The sequence below is a fragment of the Danio rerio genome, chromosome 21 (genome assembly GCF_049306965.1).
Source record: "Danio rerio strain Tuebingen ecotype United States chromosome 21, GRCz12tu, whole genome shotgun sequence".
NCBI lineage: Eukaryota > Metazoa > Chordata > Actinopteri > Cypriniformes > Danionidae > Danio > Danio rerio.
In genome coordinates this window covers 21,268,431-21,290,982 of record NC_133196.1, presented here as the reverse complement: position 1 = coordinate 21,290,982, position 22,552 = coordinate 21,268,431, and the positions used below count along the sequence as shown (strand labels likewise).

The 22,552-nt window shown below is 35.4% G+C and overlaps 1 protein-coding gene and 1 long non-coding RNA gene across 7 annotated transcripts in view; one reads left to right on the top strand and one right to left on the bottom strand.

The window, feature by feature from the left end:
• The window catches only part of tnksa (tankyrase, TRF1-interacting ankyrin-related ADP-ribose polymerase a), a 174,401-nt gene extending 153,472 nt beyond the window's left edge, over positions 1 to 20,929 (bottom strand). For all 6 annotated transcript variants that reach the window (XR_012396727.1, XR_012396728.1, XR_012396729.1 and 3 more), the window contains exons 1-2: positions 20,457 to 20,929; positions 16,960 to 17,184 (exon numbers count right to left, since the gene is read on the bottom strand). Coding sequence is in view for 3 of the 6 variants with exons in the window: in XM_068218960.2 (XP_068075061.2) it covers positions 16,960 to 17,184; positions 20,457 to 20,907 (676 nt within the window). In the remaining 3 variants the exon portion in view is untranslated. The remainder of the gene's footprint in view (positions 1 to 16,959; positions 17,185 to 20,456) is intronic.
• On the top strand, positions 2,106 to 4,135 carry LOC141379849 (uncharacterized). Its single transcript, XR_012396730.1, has 4 exons — positions 2,106 to 2,234; positions 2,943 to 3,000; positions 3,116 to 3,179; positions 3,306 to 4,135. It is a non-coding gene; the product is annotated as an uncharacterized lncRNA (long non-coding RNA).
• Positions 20,930 to 22,552: the final 1,623 nt, after the last annotated feature.

The following is a 22,552-nucleotide window of genomic DNA, read 5'->3' as shown; positions in this document are numbered from 1 at the left end:
TGTCCGGGCATGTGAACTCGTGTGTATGAGAGTTGAATATCAAAGCATGTCTTCCGATCCTCTATGCTGCCCCAGAGAGAAAGAAGCAGAGGCGTTCGGCAGCAGCGCTCTCTGCTTTTGAGACTGAAGTAACGGAGAGCACCTCGAGAGCAGCGTCTATCTATAACTGTCTCCAATCCTCCTCTTTCTTTCTCTCTCTCTCTGTACAACAGCGTACGCGTGTACACAGGCTAACGCACGCGTCTCCTCCCTCTGCCCACCCTGTCTATTTCACTACCCTCCTCAGTAACACTTCCACACATCTCCTGCTCCCTACAATTCATCACACGCACCGATCGGTAGCAGGGCTTTAAAGGAATCGGACCGTCTCCTTAATTTGGCATCCAGAAGCTGGGGACTTCAACTAGAAAATAAGATAGCCGAATAATCTGACTTCCACACCTAGGTTAAATTTGAGTTCAAGCTGATAATTAGTTTGTTTACTTGTGCCAGGATAATTCAAGTATTTTTTTTTAGACAATACTTCTTTTTAGTATAGCAAAACATACGAAAACATTTACTTAGTCATAGATTTATAACATCTTCATGTGGATCTAGCACTGTAAAAAGTGCTGGGTTCCACACAATTATATCATGTTGTCACAACACAAATCAATTAAGCAAACTTATTAGTCGATTGAACGTAAAAAAAATTGGTTGTCTCAAAAACAACTTAAGAATTGTGTTGTTTCAACCCATATTAAAGAGTTTAGCCAAGCAGCAAAAGTGTTGTTGTTGTTTTTGTTTTTGAGTGAGACCTATGTGACTTATTTTTTTCTGTAAAACACTAAAAGACGTAACCAAAATGTTACCAAACTGAATTTTAGAAACTATTCATTTCAAATCTACAAAGAAAAATGTCTCTCAAAAGCCGTTTTTAGTGTGTTCCACTTAAGTAAGCTATACAGGTTTGGAATGAGATGATGATGGTGCATAAAAGTAAGACATAATAATAATGTAGATAATGTTTACAATAGAAAGTTTACTTAGTAAGAGGCGTCATTAATTGATTTAAAGGCACAGTATATCATTTTCGCTGCTAGAGGTCATGTATTCACAAACAAAAGTAAATATCGGTGATTCGGTTACTGAGTGTGGAATCTTGGGAGTTGTGGTGTTTATTAGGTCCTACAGGACTCCTGCAGAAATTATGCTCATGGAGGAGCTAATGTATTCAAAACTTATGTTATTATGCTGCTCTGTGAAAGCTAATAAAATACACAAAATATTAAAGTCTTTAGTCTTTTTCTGTTTTTTATAAAAGCAAAGGGTGAATGACATCATCAGCAAAGAATATGATAAGTGTCACTCTTTAATATTGCTAATTTCTCAGGATTAAACATTCGAAACACTTGTGATAATGCACGTACATAAAAATAACATTGTAATAGTGATTTTTTGTTATTTTAATGAAACAAACCCTACACAATGTGCCTTTAAATAAATAATTTTCCATGTAAATAACAACATATTATGAAAATAGTGACATCATGCATACAGTAATGGCAGGAGACAGGAATGACAAGTTTGTAATGTTTCTTTACAAACTGGCATTGTATAATACAATGATTTATGATTCATTCACACAGATCCTTGTTAATGAGATTGTTGTTAACAACATTCAGATCTCTGTGTGAAATTTGCAAGAATATATTTTTCTAGCAAATGCTGCTATTTTTACTAAAAAAAGGGAATAAATGCATCATGGTTTCTTGAAAAATATTAAGCAACACAAGATTTTTTTTAATTAATAAAATTTCTTGAGCACTAAATATACAAATTACAATAATCATGTGACTATGACTAGAGTAATGACTACACTCAAAAAAATGAATTATGGCTTTAGTTGGTCCAAAGAATGTAACTATATTGAAATTAAACAATTCGCTTATGTTTGTGTATTAAAAATAAAAGTGTTGTGTTGGAAAAAATAAGAAAAAGTTAGTTTTTACATTTAAACAGCTCGCTTAATTAACATGAATGAAAGGGAGTTGTGTTGCTTCTGCAGTACTGCATTTTGGTCAATAGGTGGAGTAATATCTGCACATGCGCAGTTTCAAAACAACACAGGAAGTAAGAAGATTCAAACCACAACGATCACTCTCAGCTCGGCGCCATATTATGGGAATCAAAAGATGAAGATTACAGTACAAATTGAAAACGTGCACAAAGCTTTGCCCAATGTGGACACACAGGTGAGATTTTATTTACTTTTTATGTATTTATATTGAGGCTGTGACAACATTTGAGTCATTAATGTACTCCCTTGTAATACTCTGTTGTGCTTGTGTATAGTATTGTTATGAAATTGCCATGTTCCCTGTTTCTTTTTCACATTAATGACAGATAAATTTGTAGTTTTTTTGCATTCCTGTGAGATTTTATACTAATAACTCCCCCAAAATAAAGTTGCAAACAATGGTAGTAAGGAATAGTCATGTTAGAATAGTCTAAGCATTTCACTTATAGCACCCGTGCTGCTGATAATGTGACAATAAAAGTGATATGATTTTTGATTTGATTTGATAGTCTCTATTTTAAATGAGTGTCAAGCTGTTTGTCAAGTTTGAATGCTAGTTTTGATAACTTACATAATATTAATTAAAAGGTGGTGTTGGCACATTGTTATTATTCAAGCCTGTTAACTAAAAAAAAAAAAAAAAAAACTTGACAAGCATATGTGACACTTAAATAGGATGACATCTAGCATGATGACATATTTAATGTAAGCTTATTTGTTTGGTCATCTAACACATTTAAACTTTTAAGTTTAGTAGTTTGCAGTGTTTTATTTTTTTCATTTTTTTTATTATAAATATATTATTCTAAATGCTATATATTTATATTATTATATTTTATTATTACAAATATTTGCTCACTCGCATCTATTTTCTCCCTCACAGGTTTACAGCTCAACCTCTAAAGTCCCATATCTGGCTGAGGAGACTGTGGATCATCCAGGTACTATGCCTTTAGATGCCTATACACACATTAAAATGATGTACAGTAAAAATTACTAGTAATTTTAACTACTAATTATTTAGTAAATTACTATTTGTCATTTCATGTCATTTAGAACATCACCAGTGGAAAAAAAGGTGTGAATGCATCCTTAAAGCCACTAAGTGAGGGAGTACATGGTAAGCTATTTACATTTTATTTTATTATTTTTTAAAAAACATTTTGTATTTTCCTCTTAAACCAATTCCTCCTTTCACCTTTGATCTGTTGGTAAATGTTTATTTTTTTTTACCTGACATTTTTAGGATGCTGGGCATGATGAAGCACAAACCTTGATGTGCAACACCACCTTATGAATCTACTGTGGTTACATTAACATTTAGCAGACTCTTTTGTCTAAAGTGACTTACAACTGAGGAGACATTCAGCAAATCAACAAGAAGAGGCAGTACACCCAAGATGTGCTAGTTATACAAAGAATGTTAAGAATTAAGAATGCTTTTACATGTGGTTTGTCAAGCCCACTTACCTGTGTGAAGCAGACTTTATGCACAATGTTTTTTTTGTGTTTTTTTTTTTTTGTTTTTTAGATATAGGGAGGGTTGTAAGAAAGTGTCTGGTGCAAATGTGCAGAAATGTTGCAAATGTCAGAGATGAATGTGTGTAGCTATTGCATGTTCTGTGATGGTTGGTCTAATTTATGGTGTAGTGCTGATCGTGTTACTTTGCCTGAAAATGTTAATCTTTCTTTGAACAACTGAAGTGTTATCTGCTTTTTCAGTGTAAAGAAGGTACAGGTACATAGTTTACAAAAGAAGACTTAATTTTTCGAAGTATATTTTTGTAAATCATTTGAAGGCAGAATATTATTTTTGAATGTTTTTTGTAATATATGAAAAGTATCATTTTGAAAAGTGTATTTTATGATGCTTTTGTAAGCATATTTTTGTAAATCATTTATTGTTTTTAATTTACTTCATACTTGTATTACTATTATTTTAATAGTATTAATATTTTAACTTATTGTAATAAGTGAAGATACAGATAAAGACAGTATTTGGATTTTGATAATCATTTGATTGCTGGAAAATGTGTAAAACTGTAAAAATGCTATTAAATAAACTCAATGAAACGGAAACGGGTTTTTTTATTTGGTTAAACATAACAATATCAATTTTAGAATAATTGAACTTAAATAACTACATTGATTAAAGCTAAACTATAAATGTTACGTTGATTGAACTAAACAACATTACATTACCTTTATGTAACTAACTTAAGTTCACTAAAATTAATACTCTTTCTTAAAGATAACTTAACTCAGTTACGTGGAACCAGTGGACAAAAAAAAGTTAATTAACGCCAACATATCATTTTTTTGAGTGTAGTAATGATGTTGAAAATATTTATTTCCATGACAGAAATACAAATTTAATTTCGATGCATATTTCATAAAACATTTTAAATAGCATATTTATATTTAATTTGCAATTAAATAAAGAGTAAGCAGTTGCATAAATTGTCATATTTGAAAATACAATATTCTACAATAATACAATATTACTGAATTCTTGATCAAATAAATGCAGTCTTATGCCGAGTTTAGACTGCATGATTTTAGCCCCGATTTTGACTCACTGACAAATCACACAGTGTAAACGATCAAAGACGCAAGCTGAGAGAACCACAAATGAGTCTTCAACATCCGTGAGATATTTGGCATTCAAAATATCAGGAGCTGTCGACGATTTAAAATCATGGCATGTGAAATGTGTCTGATGGAAAATAACATTGGCGATTAGCTACAGCCAATGAGAGAGCAGTATCAACTAGTATGGGTATCTTCAGGTCAGCGGGAGGTTGGGGGAGAAGTTAAAAGTGTTTATTTTCGGTCTATTTAGACCCAAGAAATAAAAGAAAAACTACTGTAATTTTGGCAGGAGCACCCGTGTCATCTGAACAACATAACAACCGCGTCGAAAGAGAAAAACATTTGACAGCAATTGTGTATTCCCTTCAAACGCCAGGTGAGCAAAATAAGTTCATTTAATACCTCACTAAAGGCCTCTTTTCATTATGTAGCTATAATAATATACTACGTATACAGACATGAACTCGAATTGTTTGAGACAACGTTGTCGACAATTCTTCCGATTTTAAAGTCATGCAGTGTGAAACCCTATTTTACAGATCCATCCTACAAGGTAAGCACAGCACCGCCAGAATGCTACCCCAGATAGTCATGCAGTATTAAAACATCAGTGACGCGACTGCTTTGAAAAAGGTGCAATCTGAACTCGACATTAGAGAGCCTAAAGAGCATACTTTCAAAAACACTAAAGTAAGAAAAAGCATTTGAATAGTAACGCTGCTGACCGTGTTGTTGGGTTCAACTCGAACATAAAAAGCATATGCTTCACAAGAAAGCTCTCACAATGTCAAATCTTTAAAGCTTGTGAAAGAAACAAGTGTTTTGTTTGGATTTGCTCGTGAATCAAGGCAAAGAAGTGTGCGTCTAAAAAAAGAAGAGCAATCTTGTGTTGCGTGAGGATGATTGTGATGCTACTGCTATGCCGGTGACTCATAGGTCATCCATTTCTCATCAGAAAAAACACCGTTTTGACAAGCATTAAACCCGTGTGAAATACACCACTGCGTCAAGCAAAGACTCTGGGTTTTGATGCGACAAAAAAACACAGGATGAGACAAAAAAAAAAAGGGAAGAGGGAAGTAGGGCTACCATCAGCCCTCTCAGTCAAATTAATATGCACTAAAGGCCCCACAGAGAGCACATTTGCATACACCGGTGTCATGAAAGCACTTGAGCGCCGGGCACAGAGGGTTGGAAGTGTCGGAAGCATGATGGCGATGGGCTAATTAAAATTCGCTGGTGTGCTTATGACAGCTTGCCTATCCATCAGGCGACAGGCGTGGAGGGGACAACGCAGTAACCCCGCGCTGCAGGCGGTCAACTCCCTATGAGCAACATCTACGGGATTTGCATGTTTACACATAGTGGAGGATTGGTGACGCAATGCTGATTTTTCAGCCCAGGCTCATTTGAAATACGTACCTCAGCCTACATCTTTGTGAAATGTACAATACGTTGCTTTAAGTACATTTTGTTACTTTTTCAGATGAAAAAAATCCACTAGAGGGCACTGTCTACAGGGTTCAACGCTAAGGATTTTTTCTACTGGCCCGATTGGGCCAGTGGTTCTGATTTTTACTTGCCCTGCCTAAATTTTCACTGGACACACCTTATAGCCACATACAGCATTTTAAATATTGTGCCAAAAGCCAAACATAATTGTAATACCTACCCTTTTTATTTAGCATAACTTTTTTAACACAACCTATAATTTAAAAAAATACAATTACGATGTAACTAAATATAATATATATAATATAATATGATAATGATAATATTTTTTTCTTCTGGAGAAAGTCTTATTTGTTTTATTTCGGCAAGAATAAAAGCAGTTTTCAATTTTTTTATTAACCATTTTAAGGTCAAAATTATTAGCCCCATTAAGCTATTTTTTTTCTCGACTGTCTACAGAACAAACCATCATTATACAATAACTTGTCTAATTACCCTATCCTGTCTAGTTAATCTAATTAACCTAGTTAAGCCTTTAAATGTCACTTTAAGCTGTATAGAAGTGTCTTAAATAATATCAAGTAAAATATTATTTCCTGTCATCATGACAAAGATAAAATAAATCATTTATTAGAAATGATTTATTAAAACTATTATGTTTAGAACTGTGTTGAAGAAATCGTCTCTTTATTAAACAGAAATCAGGAAAAAATATAAACAGGGGGGCAAATAATTCAGGGAGGCTAATAATTCTTACTTTAACTGTATACAACTGGCGTAATAATTTTATTTGAAACCACACAAAACAACAACGCAGTTAAATTTTTTGTAAATATTTAACAATTTAACATTTTTTTTTTTTTACATTTAATAAGTATCGCCTTAATAAACTGAATAATTTCCCTTAAAAAAAACATTAAAAACAATAATAAAACTAAAACTTTTGACTGGTGGTGTATATATAACAGCTTCTTTTCACTTAGTTTTTATAGTCATTAAAGTATCCATATTTTAAAATAAAATAAGCACACTTAAATATAAGCTAGAAAAGAAGATACTTACTGTAAAAAAGAAATCTGTAAAATTTACAGTAAAAAAACATTTTTACTTTTTAAAAAAAAACATTTTTTAAGTGTACTTTTTTACTTACAAAATTAGATGGTGCAACTCTCACAAAAACACTGTAGTCGCTTGCGAACTTTTGAGTCATTAAACTATCATTAAAGGTCAATAAAATATATCACATTTTTATTTTAAAAAATAAAGTAGAAAAAGTTTTACAATTATTGAAGATTAGCTAATTTCACTTAAAAATAGTCTATAAAGAAAACCTAACAAAACTGGACAATTCAAAATGTATTTGAAAAAAATATTAAGATAATGTGGTAAAATTTATTTAGCATGTTTGGGGAAAAAAAACTATTTATTTACATCATCAAAACCTAAAATTTTTAAGCAGACAAAATATACAGAATGAGCATGCACAAACATGTGCTCAAAACTCAACTGAAACGTCCACAGAACTGAGCACATTAAAACAGGTGTTGAGACCTACTGTTGGTCATAAGGACCTTCTGAATAAACAACGGCCGTGTGGTGCGCTGTAATTGGTGGTTGGAGTGTGATCAGCAGAGTCGGGTAATTACGGCCGAACACTGAGAGGGCCGATTAGCTGAGAGCTTCAGAGAGAACATGGGTGCTTGGGTTAATGCATAACCATGTACAAATCCCCGCTGCTCCAAACGCATTCAGAGAGACTCGGATACACACACATATATCAGACGCAGCCATCTTTGCAAGCTGCCGTTCATTAAATTTCTCGCCATACTTAGACAACGGTGAAAATGCCCATTAGTGCCAACTGAAATCATTAGCAATTTGATAAACCCAGATGGGAATGGAAGAAACGACTCGCAGGGCTCGCAAACATGCACTGGTTTGCACACACATTATTCAGGATTGAAGATGGGGATGTTAATCGATTTATTGATTGTTAATTTAATCCTCTGTGTATAGGCAATACCAATTAAACACAATGGAAAATTTAAGTGGATAGTTATAACTCAAGGACTCAATTAGCTTCCTAGATCGGAAGGTTGTGTACATGATTTCGAGGACCAGTAAGGACAGTGATGAGCTTGGTTCACAGCACTTTGGGATACCGATTGTGAAGTTCTCATTCGTTTGGTTTCCACACATTTCCTTCAAGTCCTCCAAATGCAAATTGAGTAAAATAACTTAATGGTTTTTACAATTTGAAGCTGATTGAACATAAAACAATTATGCTTGCCAAAAAAACTGCAACTCTCAGATTTACCCATTGCTGGGCTGCACCAAGTCAGTATCTGAATGAAAGACCACATGGAAAAGCTGGGATGCAGCTGGAGATAGTGTTAGTGAGACCAGCAGGGGGCGTTCAACCTCAGGTCTGTGTAGGTCCTAACTCCCCAGTATATTGACTGGGACTCTATACTGCTCAGTGAGCGCCCTCTTTTGGGTGAGACGATAAACAAAGGACTCTCCGTGGTCATTAAAAATCCCAGGATGTCCTTCGAAAAAAAGTAGGGGTTTAACCCCAGCATCCTGGCCAAATTTGCCCACTGGCCTCTGTCCATCATAGCCTCTTAACCATCCCCATATCAAAATTGGTTTCATCTCACTGTCTCCGCTCCACCAATCAGCTGATGTGTGGTATGAGGTCTGGTGGAATATGGCTGCTGTTGCATCATGCTGTTGGATGTTGGATGCTACACACTGGTGGTAAATGAGGAGATTCCTCCCAAAAAATGTGTAAAGCGCTTTGAGTGCCCAGAAAAGCGATATATAAATATAAGGAATTATAAAAAACTAACTCAAGAATTGTGTTGTTTCAGCTCATTTTAAATAAGTAGGTGGAGCAAGCAGCCAAAAATATTCCTTTAAGTGTCTTACAACGTCCAAACTGGAATTTAGAAACTAAAGCAGAATTAATATTTGCAGATTTTATGAAGATTTCTAAGTACGTTATAGCTAAATGATTGGATTGTTTCATATACCCACAACATTTACAACCTTTAAACAATTATAAATGTTTGCTAGATTGTTTTAATCCATTGAGCTGTACAATCAAAAATATATATTTTGCTGCTTGTTCAAATTACTCATTTGAAATGAGCTGATACATCACAGTTATTGAGTATTTTTGAGACAACTTAATGCGGTATATGCACAGTTAGTGTTTTACAGCCAATGATAAACAGTAAAAAGCCTAATATGACTATTTTCAATTTCATAAGGTTCCTTTTACAGCATTAATGTTTTAATGTAATAACAATACATCAAGTTAAATAGACTTAAGCATTTATTAAGTTGTTCAAGCTTAAAATGAGATTAGACAATGCAAAGATGTGCAATCGCTAGAGCGTCAGGATCAGCAGGCGAGCGCAAAAACTCCATTAAATATACTGGGGTAAAATAAACTGTCTGATTTTAAAGGCATGTCAGGGAAAAATTGGATTTAATGCAGTGCTTCTTGTCTGGTCTGAGACCTACATTATATCGTATATCTATCAGGCAGGGAAGCAATTTAGGGAAAAAGGGAAAGGCAGTTTACCGGAAACGTTGAGGTTGGCAGGCTGAAATTAAATGCCTGTGTGCAAATACCCCATTGTTTTATGTTCAATCCACTTAAATTTGATAAAACATTAACTGTACCTTAATTGATTTGTTTTTGTTTTAATTTGTGACAACATGAAGAACTTGTGTGGAACCCAGAATGTGTGTTTGTTCATGTTAAATATAAATAAATAACAGTGTTTTTTTTTTAGACAAACATCTGTCATTTGCCGTTTTGTTTGATGATTTGGTTAACGGGATTTATGCTATGCGTTTGCGAACTTCCGTTAGGAGAACATACATGACCATCAGTATGTCCCTGATTTTCACAATGCATTGTGGGAGCAAATGTTTTCAGGGAGCGAATGTTTCAGTGCACTGAACGAATTTTGCAATTGAGACAGCACTTAAAATGACTGACTCCCTGATCAGTACTATGACACTGAACAAGCGAGCTGATTAAAATGCACCTTAAGAGAGTGGTAAAACTTGTTCCTATGATAAAAAGGGGGAGTGATTTAAAGAGGTATAAAAAGAAAATTAACACAAATATCACCATTATCGTCATCCATCTTAGAGGGGAGGAATGACGGTATGACCTCTAAATTCAAACTGCCCCCCCTTGCAGTTTTGTGTTGATGGGCACAGAAATTAATGAGTGGAGACCAGCGGCAATTCTAATTAGCAGAGGGGATGCTAATTATTTATTCATTATGAACAAAGGGCAGAGGTGACAACACTTGTTGGGTGTGAAAGGGAGGAAGATTTAATAGGGGGAAAAGCAGTGTTGGCTAATAATTTTAGCATTCAAAAATTAACCTAAAAAGGGAAAAATGAGCCAAAAGGTGGTTTGTTTTTATTTATTTATGTTTCTGTTGTTAAATAGTTTTTATTTATGACCTTTTAAATTGAAATGTACTTTAAGTGTACTTAAATTAGCCAGCCTGTTGTTCTATTCAATCAATTGGGTCTCACATAAAAATATTAAGTAGAACAACAGTTTTCATTTTTGGCAATGAGTCTTTTCTTAAAGTGATTTCTAAAAATCACGTGAAAGTGACACAGTAACTAAAACAAATAGATTACAAATCTCTCTCTCTCTCTTTTTACAAGTTAGTTATGTCTGTCACAATTAAAGTGAAAACGGAATAGAAAATGTCAATTTGCAGCATTACATTTACAACTCTGCATGTTGCATCATACTTGTTATTGCTCTTTTTTATTATTATAACCATTCACACATGTTGTGTTGAGCTGAATGCAGTAACTCAAGTAGTCTTGAGTGCAAACATTTGTAAATCCTCACATCATAAACAACACAATGCAAAAACAGTGTAAAAGTGAGAGGTTTATTTATATCTTCAGTGATGAATCATCTTTGTAGCCAGATTACAATGTGCCATTTCTTGAAACGCAAAAATGATATTTATGTATTATGTTAACTAACATTAACAACCATTATTACACTATCAAAAATAATGTTTTTTGGTCATTATTGCAGTCCTCCCTAATTAGCCTTTTAAATGTATAATTTCTGTAAAATTTTAATTAGTTTTACCTAGTAACCATTTATAGCAGTGGTCATCAACCATCGGGCCATCAATTGGTGCCGGGCCGCACAATAAATCATGAATCATTTCTGTCTTATATAATCTGGGTCTGAGCAATCTTTTATTTTGAAAAGTCTTTTACTTTGAAAAGTGAGTAAGAAACAGACGTCTTTGGAAAGTTTCTTGTGCTCTCCAGACGCACCGAGTTGAATGAATTTCAAGAATTGTGGCAAGAATTGACCGATCAGCTTCAGCTTGTCTGGAATACACACATTTCGGCAAACTAATTATTTCAGACAAACACAGAACACCCAAACATTGCAGTGCTTTGTCATTTTTTTCCATAAATAAAACTTTTCAATCGTTGACCAGTCCAAAGGTTAAGGACCACTGATTTATAGCATTCTGATTACAGTAAGGATACACAACAGTTTTGATAAGTAACAGTAAAACAGTATGTGACATTAAAGTCCGCCTGAGCTAGAGGCTATTGACACTTTTATTTCAGCATGTCAATGTACTTTTATAGGGCTGGGCTATTTTTCTGATTTTTTCGATTAATTCGAATTTACGTTTACAGACGATTTAATTTTGAATCAAATCGAGAAATCTCGATTTTTTAAAAATATATATATTTAATACATTATAATGGCACCAATGTGCTTTTGTTCACTCTGTATGAAGCAGGAAGCACACCAGAAGCACCTCTCGGCACCGCACCGCGAAGCACCACGATTCAGGACGCAGGTCATATTTCAGCCGCGCCACAGAGCCCCGTCTGATTAGTTTCATATTAAATATCATGCGAAAGTGAGCGTCTGATGTGTGATAGTTTAAACTGTCATGTGCGTGCCGTGTCGCGGCGCTTCTGGTGTGCGACCTGCTTAACTGCCTGTTAAAGTGTGAAGTCATGTAGGATTTTACTTATTGCATTAGTCTGAGTCACGTCTGTGTGGATTGTCAAGACATACCCTCATCAAGTCGATAAACTCGATCTCAACATGTTTGGAGGACGTAAAAGCCTGCCATATGAAAAACCGCGCTGATCTTTTGGTTTGAACACGAGCAGAGGTGAGGGCATGTAGCAGTGAAACTGAAAGTACCCGCCCCCATGACGTCATTTAGCGGACCTAGTTGAAAACTAGACAGATCAGGCAGCATAATAAAGAGAGTGGAGCATAGCGCATCAAATGATCGGTGTTTAAAAGGGGAAAAAAGAAAAATAGATTAAATATATTATTTTATATTAGACACATATCTAGTACTTGTTTTTGCTCCTGCTATACGTCCACAACTTCACACATTGGGTTAAATTAGGCTTTACAGTTTCCATGTTCAGTTCTTTTTCTTCCACTGTATCTTTTTAAGAAAAAGGCAGCAGCTTTACAACCTGTCATTTAATCAGAAGACAAAGTCAAAACCGAGCTGACAGCCAATCTTTCCTAGGCTCAGCAAAACATTAAAAAAAATCCCTCTGTATTCCTGCAACTGCAATATTTACACAAATATTTCTTATTCAAATCTTCAGCAAGGCTATTTAACTCGTGAATTTGTTTTACACCTTGACCGATCATTGTATGACATGGCCATTAAAAATACAATAGCCGCATTTCCACTATCGGGCCAGTGCGAGCCAGGGCTTTAATCGGGCCGGGGCGGGCCAATAGCCCGGGAGGTTGAGAAATGAGGCTGAAATCATGTCGCGTTTCCACTGTCGGGCTAAAGCTCACAGCGCGTCACGCAAACACCGCCCACAGAACGTCCCCGAATCAAACGTCACACAACCCGCCCACTTCAGCGGGAATGAGGCAGATAAAGCACACCCTAGAATCATCACGAAACGAAACCATTAAAATGAAGACAACCGAAACAAACAAACGACACGTTACTGTACAGCAGTACATGACATGTCTACACGCACAGACCTGTGTATTTCCATTCATTACATTTGTTTACTCGCCGACCGACTGCATTGTGCATGGAGTTCTCTCGCCACTAACGCAGGGACCCAACACAGAGAGCGCACACATCCATAATATAAAGCCACAGAAATTCTCCTTTATAACTCGATATGGCATGTATTTTTTAACATCCTTGTGTTGATAGAAGTCGTGTTAAGTTTTCAGCACAAGAGCGAGTAGCCTAATAAAATATAGCCATATTTGTTGCGCTCGGCAGCTATTCACTAAAACTCTTCATTTAAAGTTTCATTTATAAATTTAACCACGTCATATAAAAACATAAACACTTGTTTGAGGATATAGAACACATTTTGTGTTTGGACTTTCCCCCATATGCGTTTAAAGCAGCGAGTGCTGCGCAGGACTGAGTGACAGAAAAAAAGGTATAGGAGATTCTGCTTTCACTCACCCAAATAATGCTCTGTTTGCGCGATTTGATTAATATCATAGTATCCAAATACTTCAAAAATATTTACTTATATAAATATTTACTTTATATAAATATTTCAAACCTTCTCCGGTGTTTATTGTTTTTAAAAAATATCGAAAATCTTTTTTTTTTTCAGACAGGTCTTTGTAAAATGAAAGTTAGGCTATATGTGGCTTTAAAACGGTTTGATTTATGTATTTTATATAGGCTACCTACATTGTTCTAGCTAGCTTTTGTTTATTTTATATTGGTTAATTTATTTAATGTGATTTTATATATATCCGATATTTGTAATTTCTTTAAATTATATTTCAATATAGCTTAGACTATTTTATCAAGATATGACAATATATTGTTTAAAGTCTACGAAAGTGGGCACGTATTTTGTTAAGTTTTATGTCTTTCTGTTGTATTTATATGTGTATTATCTCCAAAATAAAAAAATAAAAAAGCCGCTCGCGGCATAACAGAGCTGTGAAGGAGCGCTTTTGCCCGGTCTCACACACACACAGGCATCTAAACGTGCACAAACAAACAAACATTTTAAACTTGACAAAAACTTTCGAAAACCTTTACTGTCTGATGTGTATTTAATATGGTGTAAAGATAATTATGCGTTATTGAAACATAAAGGAGGACGCAGCAAAGAACGTCACTATAAATTAAAACTACTTTATTATTTTATGCAGCAGCCTTACATTTAAAAGGGAAACATAAGGGTGATCATACGCAAAAAGACCCCAGACTATAAGGCTAGATGTTTTCTTTCCCTTATTTCTTTATTTGTTTGGCGCATGTACTCATGTGCGATCAGAAAACTGTCCGCCTCTCCTTTCACTCCGCCCCGAAGCCCCAGCTGGCCCTCCTTGGCCCAAGGTATTCGGCGGGCCGAAAAAGGCCGGCCGCTGGCCCCAAGAAAGCCCCGCTTTGGCCCGATTAGGCCCCGGAAGTGACAGTGGAAACCCCACTGGCCTTGGCTCGCTCGCTTTAGGCGCGATAGTGGAAACGCGGCTAATGTTCCTTAACCAGATGTTTTAAGTTACTTTTAAAGAGAATGTTACTTCAGTCATGTTGTTGTAATGTTTTGAGAAGACTAGTAACACAATAAAAAAAAAAAATAAATAAAAATTAATCGAAATCGTGAATCGGTCAAACTTTATAAAAAAAACCTAGATTTTTTTTTTTTGCCAAATCGCCCAGCCCTATGTACTTCCAACTGAAACTTTGAGTAAGGGGCGGGGCTTTTTGCACATTATTCCCTCACAGCAACCTAACAGCAAGAGGGGCGTGGTAAAGAATATTGTGGCGGGAGATATCAAACTGATGTTAACAGAGAAGGACCACTGCTCTTATCACAGAAGCAAACAGTGAGAATTTGATTTCAGATTATTAAAACAAATTTTTTCTAGTAGATTAACAGCATGGATTAACTGTTAGCCTAAAAAAATAACAATGTGCGCTAGGAAAAAAACAATTATTGTAAATTGATTTTATACTAATTTTAATGAAGAAATTATGACAAAAAGTATATAATTAATTATTGAGACAATTTATAGGACAATTTTCATTAGATATATATTGCCTCCTAATAGAAACATGATTATATAATCATGGCTATATATATATATATATATATATATATATATATATATATATATATATATATATATATATATATATATTTAAAGAGTACCCCAAAAATGACTGAAGCCACAAAAACTAGAGAGTCCATCAAAATGACTGTAACCAACCACTGACCTCCAGCGTATTTGTTTTTCTTAGTATGGAAGTCAATGGTTGCAGGTTTCCATCTATCTTTAAAATGTCTAATATAGCATAAATTAATATAGCATTGAAACAAGTAACAACAAGTAAACAAGCAAGTAAATTAAAGTACAAGGTGAGTAAATGATGACTTTATCAATTTATGGGAGAACTATCACTTTAATGTTTATACTTAAACATTGTAACTACAACATGTCCGGCACTAACAGACAAGAAACTACAAGTGATATGCATAGACCAATCTACTGCATGTTTACATAAATAAACTATCAACACAGTTGAACGAAAAGCGTGTGAAACAAGCTGTACATATAACCAGAGCCAAAAGTAGCCTAGCATCCTGTCTGACCTTAAACAAATCTTCTGGTTAAGGCATGTTCAAACATCCTGGTGAAGCGAAACATTTCTAATGGTCTTTCTTTTAGTTACTGGCTCTATCAAACAAACAACCAAGCCTGAGGATTATGAATAATCAGGGCGTCAACTAGAGAGGACAGTAACAATCAAGACGTTGAACAGAAGTTGCCTAGGACGCATGAAACTAATGGGCAACAACAAAAACAAACCAGTTGCATCAGCAAACATCCACACTTTAAACCAACTTCCCCGAGCTCCCTCGAAGGCTTATCTTGCAGAATTTGGAGATCAATATTGAATATGAAACATCTCAAGGGCAGAAGTTCTATTTCCAGCCTTCACTCCAGACTGATGTGCATAAATGGGAGGTCTACTTGCACATGGAATGACTCAGCCGGTCTTAAATAATTTTTTTTTTCTGATGAACAAGTGGAAAGATAAAAGGCAGAGAGCATCTGCTTCAATCTAGTCAAACTGAGAGATGTGAAATTACATGCATGTCCTCAGGCCTCTATGAACTCTCCTTGAGATTGTGCAGATAATTCTTATCGCAAAGTTCTTAAATTGAAATTTCGCCCATTTAATTGGATTATGCAAAAAATATAGCAAGTAAGCACTATGGATAAGACAGCCACGAGCCCTAGTCTGCTTTTTGAACAAATTGAAAACACTCTTTTCATTTTAGAAACAAATTCAGACCCAAATTCGCAGCCTAATATCTTGAAACATACTTGGAAGTGATTCTTCGGAGATCTGCCGATTGTGATGCAAGAAACAGAGGACTGAAACACCGCCTCAATATTGGCCCTCCTCACAGCTTAGATGCCATGTTAAAAATTTCTCATGAATACCAAGCAGTAAAGATCTGATTAATGACTGAGCGCTGTGTAATAGCGTCAGTCACCGCGGCTAATCAAGAAGAATGCCACATGATTAACCCTTATTGAGAACTGTTCCTCAGGCACAACACAGGAAAAATGAAAGTCATACATCTTCAGAATTCACTAAGGCGAGAATGTTCCATTCATCTCCTCCATCTACAGAGTTAGCTAGCACGTCCTCCAGCTGAATATAAACCAGAACACTTGACTTTAGAAACACATTTGAGATCGCGCAAGTCAACTTTTTAGACAATACATCATGGTAATTAGTGTAAAAGAGACACAAGGTGTGACTTACCAATGCAAACGTCGATTTTGCCCTTAATGGCGGCTTCGTGGAGCGGAGTGTAATTCCAGTTGTCTCTGGCATTGGGATCTGCTCCCTGGCAAAGCAGCAAACTGACCACCTCCGCATGTCCGAATGAACAGGCATTGTGCAGCGGGATTAAGCCTCCATCGTCTCTTGCATGCACATTCGCCCCCGTCTGCAGGAGATGCTCCACAACGTCTTTCCTTCCAAAACCTGTGAAATAACAATACCAGTACATCAAGGTTTCTTTTTTTTTTTTCCTCTACGAGGTTAACAACATGCATTTCAGTCATGCACGTTTACCAAGAGTATCATTTTATGCTTGTTCAGCAGTCCTCTCGATAGACTGTTGAATCTTATCTATGATTTTAGTTGTGATATGACAACCAGTTTCAACAGAAAAAAACTGCTTTATTTTGATTTGCCAGTATAAGACAAAGCAACCAGTTTCTTGCAAAGCAACATAATAAAGATTAACATGAGAATAAAAACTATTTATTAATTTTAATTAGAATTTGCAATCCTTAATATGCCTATCCTCTTGAGTAATTCCCATGTGCAACTAAAAAAGACAACATATCAGCTTTGCATATTCTTTTAAAAGAACTCCACTTTTTCAGAAAATATCCTCATTTTACAAGTCATTTAAGTGAACAGTTGAGATTTGCTAGTTTTGAGTCTATTGAACCAATTTCCTGGTCTGACAGAAACATTTTTAGCATAGCTTAGCAAAACAGGGTCTCTACAGGTTTCATCAAGTCAAATTAAGACTTTTTTAAGACCTTTTTAACACTATTATGAATTAAATTTTAGACTTACACAAGGCGAAACACAAAGGATTTTTTTTCTAATGGCCCAGTTAAACCATTAAAAACAAATGTTATTGTAAGGAAGATACTTAAACCATAATAATAGATAGAGTTGGTAAATAAGAGTTAATAAATAAACTTCTTAAAACATTTATTGAGATGGAAAATTAAGACCTGTTTAAAATGATTTAGGCCTGCAATTTAGATTTTGAAATTTAAGACATTTTAAGACTCCACGAACACCCTGATATATCATTTAATCGGACTAAGCCATTGGCATCTTGCTAAAACGTTTTTTTTTAAGAGTTTAATAATTTTCCTATTCAAAACTGGACTATTCTAAAGTATATTTGCTAGCCATATTGACCTCGGAAATAGCAACTAGGCATGGACCGGAATAAGATTCTAATGGTACGATAACCTTGGATAGAATATCATAGTTTCACTTTTTTTACTTTGAACACAATGGCTGTATCCGAAATCACAAACGTCCATACTGTATAGTATGCCAAAAACATTATGTGGCCCAAGTAGTAAATCCGAATTCACAGAATACAAAAAAAAGATAGTATGCAGGAATTACCCGGAGACCTACTACTTCCTGTGAGATCCGATGGATGCTATGCTATTCCATGATGCACTGTGAGAGAATTCATAAATGGGACTGAAGTAGTAATGTCATGTGATAAAGACAAAACGCCTCTGTAATACGTCCGAGCTTCATTCATACTACTGACATTCACACAGAATAGACTGTATTTTTCTATCGAAGTAAATTCAAATGCAGTACCTTGACGTTTCTAAACCGCGGTACACCTTGAAAACTGTTATCGTCCCATGCTTAATAGCAACTTTATGTTTTCTGCGATTCTTCATACACAATGTAACTACTGAAGAGTCAACCATGCGGGATGCTAATGGTCTAATTTGATTCAATGATCTATGCTAAGCTAAGCTAAAAGTGCTCCCACCAGCCCCGAAGATTGGATGGATGGACTCAAAAATAGTCAAACCCAACTTTTGTAAAATAAGCAAAAAAGCAGGGTGCTCCTTTACTTACTTTTACTAACAAATTACTTTGCGCTTGCTACATTCCCTAAATTGTCACTATCATGTGCCTTACGAGTAGCAATTGCATTGCTTCAGTGCCACTTGCTTCACAAATCATCTATGCCCTCAAGAGACACTTCAGAGTCTCGCCTATTTTTAGTTTTTCCCATATAGTAAGGATGTGTAATTTCAGATGCAACCTTGGTGTAACTGAACAACACTATTAAACTGCATGGCAGGAGCACTTTTCCCCTTTGCGTGGACACATTTCCCACTGCAACAGGAAGTTGGGGCAGGGCATATCAAATGGCTCATCCATTTGTCTTTAAATAGCCTCTAAACAAAAGCACATGGACTCAAATCTGCAAAGCCGTATTTCAGATTTTATGCAGGTCTTATAGTTATGGTTCACACTAAAAAAAAAAATATTAAAGAAAGCTGGAATTCTGTAACCATTAATAAAGACTTCTTCAAAATATCCCTTGAGTTCAACAGAAGAAATAAACTCATAAATGTTTTAACCACTAGGGAGAGTAAACTGAGTCAATTTTTTTTTGGGATGTGAACTATCCTTTGAAAAAGATATCCAGCCATTCATGATCATTAGTTAAGAATTTACAAACAATCACATATACATATAATATTAGCACATGTAACTTTGCAATACATATTTTGTGTGTGTATATATATATATATATATATATATATATATATATATATATATATATATATATATATATAAATAATTTACCTAGCTGAGATTTATAGTAATGTATAAACTATATGTTTATTTATAATCAGATCAAGATTTTCATGAGCTTTAAAAATGAATGATTTTTTTTTTGTTGCTTTGTATTGTTAGTTACAGTGCAATAACTTATGCCCATAACTGTTATTTTTTTTCCTTTAAACAATGTGCTAATACATGTGAATAATAATTTATATCAATAAGTAACATATTGTTCAGTGTGTTAACTATCGTTAGCTGATGGTAACAAATTAATCCCGTTTATAAAGTGCTAATGAATTCACTTATTTTACAGGTTCAGTGACTGCAATAACAGACAACTGTTAGTGGAATATTTGTGACAATTACTTGCAAATAATATTTATTTTCACAAAAGTAACGTTACACAATAATAATAACGCTTCTTCATCACCAAATACTGCACTCATGTTTAAAAGCCAAGTTACACGTGAAGGTGCGGTTTCACTTTATCCAACTATTGTGTGATCCAAAGTAAACTCATTTTGGACATTCGAGAACAAACTGTAACTTCAATATAATGTTTATTACCTGTATCGATCGCCTCTCGATGTGCTGCGGTTCATTCAAGTCTATATGTTGAACTTTATTCACTTTCGGCAGCGCAACAAATGAAAACAAACACGAGCGGACAAACACAGATCGCGGAGTGGTTAACTTTCTACCAACGTTAACGTTAGATGTTAAATTATTGTCCTGTTAACATTAGATAACTTGGCCAAACTCCACTTTATTGCCCCTGTCCCCGTTTTCTTTACCCCCGACTTGTTTATGCAGCGACCTAAAGCTAAAGCGTCTACCTGGCCGCTTCCCAAGTCGAGATTGATTGCAAACACGTAACGTTAAGTATTTGTGTTTACCTGCAGCGAAGTGAAGCGGGGTGGACTTGCGCCCGGCCATGTCCTTCGCGTTTACATTGACCGAATCCACCAGTCTCTTCACCCGAGACACGTCCCCATTCCTGCAGGCCTCAAACAGCTCCCTGAAAGCCCCACTCGTCCCGCAGCCGCTGCCTCCAGGACTGGCACTACCGGAGTCGGGAGTGGAGCCCGCACTACTGCCCCCGCCGGTGGTAGATGAGCTAGTGCTGCTCGAGCTGGAGCTGCTGCTGCTGGTGCTGAGGAGCGCAGCGGGGATTTCAGCACTGAGCTCCGGATCCCCGATGCTTTCTGCCTCCCCGCCAGCCGCTAAACCGCCGGTGTCGGTGGGCGATTCTGGAGGTGAGAGGGGACTGGAGTCAGGTCTTTGTGGAGAGGATAAGTTTTGTTGTTGTTGTTGCTGCTGCTGGGCAGTGCGACGAGACGTCGCCATTTTCGCACACAAATCCCCCTCTGGCAGTGAATATAGTCGGGGAGAACTTCCGGGAAGTGTCATAGTAAAACTTCCGCTTTCAGACAAGTGGAAAACTGGATTCAGTTTATCTTTTTCTTATTGTTGCACAGATGTTTAACAATATTGTTAAATCAAATGAACTATAAGAGATTTAAATTGGAAGAGGAAGGGTACTGATAAGTCAAGTAGCAGATGACACTGCGCTCTTGAGTCTTTCTTAAAAAAATGCTTCTCAAATCCAGTCAGCCATCGAAATTACAGAATTCTTTAAGTGCCTCGGGCCCTTTATTAATCTGGGGTCGCCACAGCAGAATGTACCGCCAACTTATCAAGCATATGTTTTTACGTAGCTGCAACTCATCAATGGGAAACGTGCAAACACACTCTTTCACACTCATACACTATCATGTCTTAGGACTGTGGGGGAAACCAGGGACAACATACAAACTCCACACAGAAACGCCAACTGACCCAGCAGAGGCTCAAACCAGCAACCTTGCTGTGAGGCAACAGCACTATACTGCGCCACCACGTCGCCCCTAAGTGTGAATTGTTTGCCTTAAAGAGTTGTTATGATAAATCCGTCTGTAATATTCTTATAAAGGATATCCCGAGCTATTTAGGAATAGCGATTTAAAAAAAAAAAATTCTCACTAAATCTCACAAAATTTCAATCCGATTATCAAAAAAGTCCAAAACAGGTTTAACATCTGCTTTGTTGGCTAAAGCAGAGAGTATCTATAGACTTAATTATGTTGCGTCCACAATTCATTCAGATTCTAAAATTAATAAGATAATTGATCAAACAATGTTAAACTTTCTTTGGAAAACCGTGTGCATTAAAAAGAAATCTGTGATAGTCAACTCATATAGGAATGGAGGTCTTGAATATTTAGGTTTTTCTATTTAAAAAAATACTTTGAAGATTAACTGGCTAAAGTACCTGAAAAATCTGTCTTCAATGTGGAACATAGTTTCTAGTAGAATTTTTGACCAGCTTGGTGTTTTTTATTTGCTTCATTTTGTTTTTCATTTAGCAAAAAGAATAACAATAAGAACATGCATCTACTAGTACTAAAAGAACTGGTCAGTAAATTATATCTAAATTTATAAATGATAAAGTGCTGTCAAATTTTCTTTTACTGTATGAATATGTTATTTTTTTTTTAACTATGAAAAGAAGTTGGAAAATGAAGCTTATGTTATTACTCTTTTGATTATACCACGTTTCACATCCATCGATGTAAATTTAGCAATCAGAAACCTCTTGTTTTAGTGGTACTTAAAAAACTAAATATTTCTATAAAATACCATTAAGGAGAGTACAAACAAAAAGCTTAAGTTATTGTAAATTAGCAAGCCTAGCAATATTTGTCATTTTTTATTTATTTGTTATTTTATTTTGTTTATCCTATTGAGTTTTTGTACTTTCATATAATTTTATTGTGCTTTTCATATATTTTGTGTACCTTTGGCATTGTTTTGTATGTATTTATTTATTTTTTTTATTGGAAATCTGGATAATTAATATTATCATATTTTTATATTATCATTAAATCAAACAAAGAGATTTACCAAAGTCCTAAGAATTCCCAGCACTGACAATGGTTAATTTCTTCCGAAT